The following is a 9,288-nucleotide window of genomic DNA, read 5'->3' as shown; positions in this document are numbered from 1 at the left end:
TTTTTTTTTTTTTTTTTTTTTTTTTTTTTTTTTTTTCTGGGAGCTGCAGCAGAGAGGGAATAAAAACCAAACGCAGAAGTCGGATTCCGTTGGATTTTCTCTCCTTTTCGTTCAGACTGCCTGTCCTTCAATCCTGGCTCTGTGCTGACGCTCGCTGGAGGCAGTGGGGCAGCACAGGCGCGGGGTGAGGAGGGATGCAGCTGGGGATGGCTGGGGCACCCCACATCCCAGCTCTGCCTTCGCCTCCTCAGAGCCCCTTCTCCTTCTGGGGGGGAGCCCTGGTGCCTTTGGGGAGATTTGATCAGCCTTTGCATGGCACCTTTGTGTGTTTTAGCCAGCGTCTGGGCTGGTTCTGTGAAATTTGTGGGTAGCACCTGGGTGTGGATTGAGTGGAAGTAACACCCCATTTTCCCCTGGGATGGTCCCAAATCCGTGGTTTGCTTGCTTCACCCTCGGTAGCATCTTCCCACTGGTCCTGATCCCAAAACCCTCCCACGTTTCCATCGCTCCTGTTGATGAGCAGTCATATAAACAGTGGAAGTCTCTTGCCGAGGAGAATCTCCAGATGTCCCTAAAGCTAGAGCTCAACATAAACCAACAGATAAATATGGGAAGATGCCAAGGATGTTTGCATTGCAAATTGGCTAATTAGCCCGGACTTTTTTTTCCCCCCGTGTGGAGGAGCATCCCAAGGCTCTGCAGCTGGCCATGGGAAGCAAAGCCTCAGCACTGTGCATGCTCAGACCATGGTAACGCTGGCACTCAGCAGCCCACAAATGTCCTGGAGAGACCTACGTGGGCAGTGGCTTTCTGCACCAGCCCAGAGACAATTGCTAGTTTTTGGTTTGGAGCCTGCCACACCAAAACGTGCCATCGCTGGTCTCAGCAGGGATGGACCTTGGGGTGTCCATATGGGGAAAGTTTGGCTGGGACCTCTGAGGTTTCCTGGGCAACGTCCTCATCGCGTGCCTGAAAAGGAGCCCGGTGCTTAGTGGATGTCCTGGGGGCCACCTTCTCCATCAGCATAACTCACCTCTTCTTGGTAGCTTCCAACAGCAAACAGCTCATACGTGGTGCAGGTTGGACGTCGTGTGGGGTTCACCCCTTCTTCCCCCCCAGCAGTGTCTCCATGGCAGAGAGGGAAACTGCTGGCAGAATGGGCACAGGGTCAAGTCCATGACCTAAATTCTTTACTGGTGAAGAACGACTGCACAGGCGCTTCTGTGATGACAGCAGCAGAAAATTTCATCCAAATGTAGCGGAAGCCAGATTTTAAACGAGGTGCTAATGAGTAGTACGGACACTGGGAAAGACAGAAAATAGTGCTGGCCGTGCATTAGTGGTGCAGAAACATGCGTCCCACTAATGGAAGCAGGGATGGTTCATGGCAACATGTTTTACCCTGGTTTTTGCTCCTCTGGGCTTAGAGACTGTGGCTTCTGTGGCAGGAATGCCTGGATTCTCCTCTAGACGTTTCAGATGTGTTCAGCTCAGCCCTCTCTGCTGTAGTGGCTGCCGTGGAGTCAGCTGAAGCTTTTAGCACCAGAGCCTGTGCCCAGGAGACCAGTTAAAGATGACCCAAGACCAGTCCTTGCACTTGCTTCCTCTGGGCTTCTCCCATATGAGCCGACTGCTTATCTACAGATTCTTAGAGGCTGATTTCAGCTCATAGGAGAAATGTCCCTTTTGGCTATCTATGAGCTTGGCAAGAGCTGGGACTGCTTAGGCTTGACCTGGGGGCATGGTCACTGGTCCAGAGATAAAAGGGCAGTGCTTGCAGTGGGGCTTTTCCCAACACATCATCCTGATGCCTTCTAGAAAGCATTTGCCAGGTTTACTGGGAGGTTTCTTTCCTGCCTCTTACATACCCATGAGGGGGAAAAAAAAAAAAAAAAAGCACAAGCTCAATTTTACTGAGTACATGATAGACCTGATTTAAAGTTATGACAAAATATTTAGATTAAAAGGAATGGAATAACATTATTCTACCATTTTGCCCACACAGTGATTTCCTAGGTACACAGAGTAAATCACAGCATGCAGTCTGCTGGGAAAGTAATTTTAAAAAACCCTTGCAATTTGATTATTAACTTTTTTTTTTTTTTTAAAGCTTCTTGGGTCTAGAAATAGCTTTTTCCCGAAGAGGAGCTCTTCTCCCACTCCAGCGCTATCAGGGCTGGATGTGCCCCCAGCATTTGCCCTTTGCCTGGCCATGAGCTGAGGGAGAAGGGTTGTGCTTAGGCAGGTGACCCTGTGCTGGGGCGAGGGTGGGCTTGGTGTGGGGGGAGAAAGGGCTATTTTGCCATGCCCTGTGTGATTCAAATTCTGTTTGGCTTTTCAATGGGCAGCGCCTTTTGTGCCTGTGGCAGCAGAGACACAGAAGATGTCATCCATCTCCTTCAGCTCTGGGATGCCTAGACCTAGCAGCAAGATCTGAAATATTTAAGGACAGATAAAGCGTTGGGCTTTCCAGCCCTGTAGTCAAAGTCACTTTGAGGATGTACCTTGCTAATCACTTTTTTTTTTTTTCCTTTTGCTTAGGGTATGCTGGTGGAAGGCCCGCCTGGTCCCGAAGGCCCAGCAGTAAGTGGCACTTTGTCTACACCTTGCACCGGAGGATGAGTGTGGCCCTGGGGTGCTGGGCGCCCGCGGAGGGCTCAGCACACAGCTGTTCCCTGGCTCTATTGCTTCCATATGCCATGCATGTGTACAGAGCGCTTCGGGGTCGATTTTCTGGTGCAAAAATAAACAGAAAGCTCTAGTTCTTTTCCTGCTTGTTGTACAAATATGTTACAAATAATAACACGTTTTCCTTTAGTGGCTTATTTTTTTTTTCTGTCTTTTCTGTGCTAGGGCCTTCCAGGACCTCCAGGACCAACTGGACCTGTGGGCTTAATGGGTGACCCTGGGGAGAGGGTGAGTACCTATCTTTTTCTCCTCTTTGACTGAAGCCTTGGGTCATTTTGTGTGTGCAGATTTGGACTGTGGTCTATCGCTGGAGCCCTAAAAAACTGCTCATCCTATAATAGCAATCTCCTCTGAGTCAGCCCCAGAAGGAGCTTATGGTAGGGTGCAGGGCAGACCTTTGTATCCAGGGGCAAAAAGTTGGGGAACACAGCCAAGCTAGTCAAATGCATTAAGCAGTTTTCTCCAGGTTAAAACCAAGACTAAGGCTGACTGTGCCATCTGGCTCGTGGCTGCTCATTCTGGTATGGGAACTGGGTTGTGGCACTGGGAAAAGAGGCTGAGCAAACACCCAAAATAGCGGTTAGCACAATGAAATGAAGTTCAGCCGTGACGCTGTGTCCTTATTCCAGCTGGTGGTGTGAGTCTTAGTAGAGGGTTTGGAATTTTTTTGGGTGCAGGATGGTCCTGGGGTCATGCCAGCACCCCTGTTTTGGGGTTTCCTTACGCTTGTCTTGTGTCCCAGTCTGCTCCTGGTGGAAAGGAGGTGGCTCTTGTGCAGCACCTCACCTTTTCTGTAGGTGGGTTGTTGGTTGGTACCAGCGAGCCCTAAGAGGCTGATGTGTGTGCTTTAGCAATGGAGCAACTTCGGTTTTGCGTGTTTGGTTTTGATGTTACTTTACATCAGTTTTGTCCCTAGCAGCCACTGCTTTGCAAACTGCTGCCTGCAGAAGCCTCCATCTTCCTCTCATTCCCCAGCACTTTTGTGGGCTGTGACCCCAGATCCCACAGTTTAGCACAGCGTGTTGCTCAGAGTCGTGTATCTGTTCGTTATTGCTGAGTTCTCACCTGGGATCAGGAGTGACCTGTGCTCTGGGAGCTGCTCATCTTGAGCCTCAGGTCAGTAAGTGGTGCACAAGCACCATCCAAGCAGCCATCCGTGTGCTTGGCAGTGCTGAAAATTAAAACCCGCTCTCCTCCCTGCCTGAGCTGAGGCTCTGAAACAACCCTTGTACCAATAACATTCCTCATTGCCCTTTGCTCTCCCCCAGTTTGAGCTCGTTCCCCCTCCCTGGCAGGGGCAGCCAGGCACATGGGGACCCTTTCACAGCTGCTTGGGCAGCCGGGACCAGGCTGCACGCTGCTCCCTGCCCTGCACCCAGCGGGAATTTTGGCATCTGGTGGAAGATGACACCCAGTTGGGTGGGAGTGTTGATCAGCTCGAGGGTGGGGAGGCTGCAGGGAGACCTGGCCAGGCTGGAGCGCTGGGCTGAGCCCAACTGGGGGAGTTTCACTAATGGCAAATGCCAGGGGCTGCCCTTGGGCCACAACAACCCCCAGGGGGGCTACAGGCCTGGGGAGGAGTGGCTGGAGAGCTGCTGGTCAGAGAGGGACTGGGGTGTGAGAATGAGCCAGAGTGTGCCCAGGGGGCCAAGGAGGGCAACGGCATCCTGGCTGGTGTCAGCACTGGCGTGGCCAGCAGGGACAGGGAAGGGATCTGAGCCCTGGGCTCGGCACTGGGGAGGCTGCCCCTCGATTCCTGGGTTCAGCTTTGAGCCCCTCACCCCAAAAAGGCCATTGAGTGACTCGAGCGTGGCCAGAGAAGGGCAACGGAGCTGGGGCAGGGTCTGGAGCACAGGTCTGCTGGGGAGCGGCTGGGGGAACTGGGGGGGTTCAGTCTGGAGAAGAGGAGGCTGAGGGGAGACCTCCTGGCCCTCGGCAACTCCCTGCCAGGAGGGTGCAGAGAGGGGGATGAGGCTCTGGAGCCAAGGAGCCAGCGCCAGGCCCCGAGGGAATGGCCTCAAGCTGCCCAGGGCAGGGTCAGGCTGGCTCTGAGGAAGGATTTCTGTGCAGAAGGGGCTGTTGGGCGTTGGAATGGGCTACCCAGGGCAGGGGGGGAGTCCCCGGGATCCCTGGAGGGGTTGAAGAGTTGGGTTGACCCAGCGCTGAGGGATCTGGGGGAGTTGGGAAGGGTCAGGGTGAGGGTCATAGTTGGACTGAAGGAGCTTCAAGGGCTTTTCCAACCCAGATGATTCTGTGACTCACTATAGCGCAGACAGGCTCTGGCTCGGCACAGAAGCCGAGATGGGCTCAGCCTCGGCTGCCAGAGCAGCTGGGTTTGGGTCTGAAACTAGAGGAGTGCATGCAGAGCCCTCGAGCAGTGCTGGTTTGGGTGATGGAGCACCAAGCTGGTCTGTACTGGCAGGAGGAGAGCGGCTGCTGTCTCGCTGCAGCCCAGCGGAGCGGCGTGCGGGAGCGCAGCCTGGCGCAGCAGCGGCACGGGGGGGGACGGGTACCAGCAGTAGTCGCCTCGCATGAGTAAATTCATTGATTTCTGCAGGTTTGTGTGAGCAAAACAAATGGAGCTTTTGGAGCTTGACACCGTTTTGGTGCCTTGGTGCATCGTGATGCTGAGTGCAGTCAAATACGCTTTCAAAATAGCGCCTGGCGTACGGCTGCTTCGTCTGGGGAACGGGGATCCCAGCAGCCCTAACCCCAGCCTCCACCTGTGGCTTATGGTGGCCTGAGGCATCCTGACATTCCTGTCAGCAAAAAGCCATTAAAATGTGCCTATAGGTTGGTTTCTGAAGGCTGGCTTTGTTTGAGGTCTATTTTTCCAGAGTTTCTCCTGGGAAGCGCGGGAGGGAGGAGAACAGCAGCGACACAGATCACAGGAGATGGGCCAGCACACTCCACATCCCGCTGCTGTCAGTGCTGTCACCCAGCGAATGCAGAGCACCTTCCCCAGGAAGGGAGCACTTATCAGCAAACGCTTCCCTAATCTGATCGCTGAGGTTCTGAGCATGTCTTTCTGGCAGATAAGACAGCCCGCCGCCTGCGGCAGGCTCGCATGCACCGCAGCATCCTCCACCGATCCAACAGTTGGTTTCCAGATGGGGACCCACATCCCGTTTGCCTCCTGGGTGCCTGGGAGGGATAAGCTGGGGTGACCCAGGCTCTCCGCGTTTGTAGGGCGTCCTACTCTTCCGGCAGATTTTGGTTGAATTCTGCCTAGACAAAGTGGGAAAAGTCAATGATCAAGTTCAAGTGGGGAGGTCTGGATAGAGAAGGAGTGTCGTGCTGTTCTGATGAGTCTTAGCACAGCTAATTCCTACAACTGCTGCTAAGGATTTGTGCTGTGGCCTTGCTTATCTCTTTTATATATATATATATTTTTTTTTTTTACTTTCTTTTCCTGTCTTAACTGAGCAACCTAAGACTCAGAAAGAATAGGAGGGAGAATTCATTCCACTGCAGATGATCAGAACAAGATCTCTGCACTACCAAGGATCTCACCTCAGCCTCATTTTTAATGCTGGAGGGATGCCAGAGGTTTGCCGTGGCTTCCTCTGTGGTTGCCATCAGGTGTTCATCAGACCCTCTGGTTTTCACTTTTTCTTACTCCCAGCCTGGCTGTGGGCACAGCAATACCAGCTGAGGCACATCTGGAAGTGACTAAGTGTGTTTATATACCAGGACACAAGAAGGGATGTATCAAAACATGAAAGCACCAATTAGAAAGGATGAGTATTTTTCCTTAAGTTCTTCCTGGCCTTGCTCTTTGCATGGGTTAGGCTGAGCCTTAACTTGCACAAGTGTTATTTTTAAGCTGGTTTTTGCCCCTCTCTTCTCCCCATGGCTTTTAAAATCCAGCTGTGTTCTGTCCACTGTACCCTTGAGCTGTTGTCCTTTCCTCGTGCTGCTCTTGCCATCATTCATTCCTCTTCCACCCATCGAGGTGGTTTTCCATCCCACCTGCTCCTCTGCAATAAGCAAGGGATAGGAAACTGCTCCTCTGCAGTTTGGTGCTTTTCCAAATTACCAGCCCCTCGGGGGGGTTTGGGACCCCGCGGGGCCTGGCTGACTTCCCCGAGGGCACGGTCAGCAGGGGTTGGGTTCCCAGTTCCTGGCTGCTGGAGGACAAAGCAACCATCTGGCTCCAGACCCTCCTTATTCACTTCCCAGCCCTATGACACAAATGTTGCAAAACACAACCCATGAGAGAAATAAAATCATTGCTGGCCTGCACTGAGAAGTGTCTGCTGGGATTTTAAGGTGTACTTGAGGAGATTACTCAGGTGTTGGGGCATTCTTGTGGCCATGACCCTAACCTGGGCCCTGGTGCGCTGTTGTTTTTTTTTTTAATTAAGGTTCTTTGTTGCCTTGTTGGTCCACGGGGACTTGGCTGGAGTCCGCTGGCCACTGCGCTTCTGCATCCCCCCATGAGCATTGCTGTAAAGACCCCCAGCTCATTTACCCTCCCGGTGTATTTATTGTTTTTTTGATGGAACAGTAATAATGTTTCTTGCGGTTGTGACATGATTGAGAACGAGAGGCCCTGACTGCGCTCCATCGATCGGTGCCTGCAAGCTCAGAAAGTCAATACGCAGCTGCGGGCTCAGCCCGTGGCCGGGAGCCAGGGCCACTGCTCAGAGGTTGGCTTAACCCTTGAGCCCCCGCAGTCCTGGTTCCTCCTGCCCTGCTCCGGCAGAAGGACCAAGGGAGGGCTCTGCATCCTTGGGTGCCAGACTTCACAGAGGATGGGCAAGCTGGGCAAGGTCGTTGCATCTTGCAGTGGATTAGTCAAAAGAGCTGTTTGTCTTCATCAGGCTCTTGGTGGGTCTTCACCCTGCGTGGGTCCTACATGTTGCTCATCTTTCTCTTCTTCTCTCCTTGATGTGCTGCTTCTGCTCTGAAGAATTCAGTTGCCTGGCAGGGTGGATGCTGACTCTGGTGACAAGGGAGTCAGTATTTCTGCTGTTTGTCCAGGCAGATGCAGACATTTGCTGGCCAGGCTCCTCTTGAAGCCAACCAAAGCCAAGCAGCAGCAGACACACTGTCCTCGATGATGTTGTTCCACGCCCTGAAATGAAAGGCGTGATTTGCATTCGAGCACAGACGGCACATCTTGCTTTTTCTGAGTGTCCAGAACAGAATGTAATACAACATATTGTGCGCAGAGAAGTGATGAACTTGCAGAGCCAGGAACTGCAACTGTATTAAAATACTCCTTTTCAATTAGAGCTGCTCCTCTTTTAATTTGTTTGTTATTAACCCTGCGCATAGCTCATGAATTTACATGACACTTCTATGTGTACAGTTAAGAACATTTCCTATGCCTCCATCTGATAGAAAGACTTCTTATTTGCAATCAGGCAGGTGCACTGAATTAATATACCAACAATATTCAGCTATGTTAATATTGGCCAACACTCATTTAGCTCTGTTTTATTCATGATGTCAGTTTGTTCATTTATCCCAGTTATTTTACAACATGAAGAAGAGCTTGCGTCACCGGCAGAGCTGCAGAGCAGCCTGTTTGTGGGAGGTTTCAGAGGACTCGTCTGGGGTGGGGGAATGGTTTAGGATGACTCTAGGCAGGTTTCTTCGAGCAGTGGGAAGAAAAAAATATGGCACTTGGGAGACCAGACTGGAATGAAGGAAGGGGGAAAATTTACTCCTTTGATGAAGATGAGCTGCAGCATTAGGGCAAACTGACCCCGCTGTGTGTGGAAACCTGGGGTGTTGGGGTGCTCCATCAGCATGGCTCTGGAGGAAGGCTGGTCGCAGAGCAAGAGCTCTATCTTCCAAGACCAAGCAGTCATTGCATCCCAGTGGATTTAGTCCCCTTGAGGACAGTTTTGCGTCTCAGAAGTGTAACAGATCCCTAAAATCCTTACTGGGGCTCGGAAAGGTTTGGTGTTTGTAGAGTGCCCTTTTTTTTCCATCAGATGGCAAGGACTGCCTTACCTAGAAGACCCCTAGAAAGATCATCTGCTGCATAATTTTCTGCCCAGGGCTGAAAATGGCAGAAAAATCATCCTAGAGAGCAACACTTCAAGCAAATTTTGAGGTTCAATACTGTGGGCTGCTGGGCACTGCTTCATCACTGTCTGCTGCTCGAGGAGCCCGAGCACTAACACACTGAGGTTTCAGTTTAAACATTCCCTTGAAATATTGCATTAGTGTTTGCACTCAGCATGGCATTTTAGAGCACTGCACCAAATGAAAGTTGAAGTCCCCATCCCTGGCTGCTATATATCAGCAAATCTCTATTTACATAATGAGAGTGACACAGATTTATACCGACCGAGAGTCTGGCATGCTGCATTTCTTAAAGGCATTCATGAATTTAAATTTACAAAGTGCTTTATGGGTTTGATTTTTCCTCTATGGAAATATTCAACTTTTCCATCCACAGCCCAAAAGTCACCCAGGATTTGTCTACAGTTTAGATTTTTCCCCAAAATTGAAAATTTAAAAAAAAAAACACAACAAAAAAAACCAACAGAGAAAAGGGACTTTGAGTGAGGGGAGGAAGGTTCTTTGTTTTTTTTTCATAACAGTCACAATTCTCAACAGGCAGAAAGAAAAAAAAAAAAA

General features: G+C 51.1%; 1 protein-coding gene across 1 annotated transcript in view; it reads left to right on the top strand.

Annotated features, from left to right (window-relative positions):
- The window catches only part of COL5A1 (collagen type V alpha 1 chain), an 86,777-nt gene that overhangs the window by 7,014 nt on the left and 70,475 nt on the right, over positions 1-9,288 (top strand). The window contains exons 6-7 of the mRNA XM_026860656.1: positions 2,542-2,583; positions 2,854-2,916. Coding sequence (XP_026716457.1) covers positions 2,542-2,583; positions 2,854-2,916 — 105 coding nt within the window. The remainder of the gene's footprint in view (positions 1-2,541; positions 2,584-2,853; positions 2,917-9,288) is intronic.

The sequence above is a fragment of the Athene cunicularia genome, assembly GCF_003259725.1.
Source record: "Athene cunicularia isolate RWA chromosome 17 unlocalized genomic scaffold, athCun1 chr17_part1, whole genome shotgun sequence".
NCBI lineage: Eukaryota > Metazoa > Chordata > Aves > Strigiformes > Strigidae > Athene > Athene cunicularia.
Note: the sequence above shows the minus strand (reverse complement) of the source record. Positions and strands in the feature narration are given on the sequence as shown.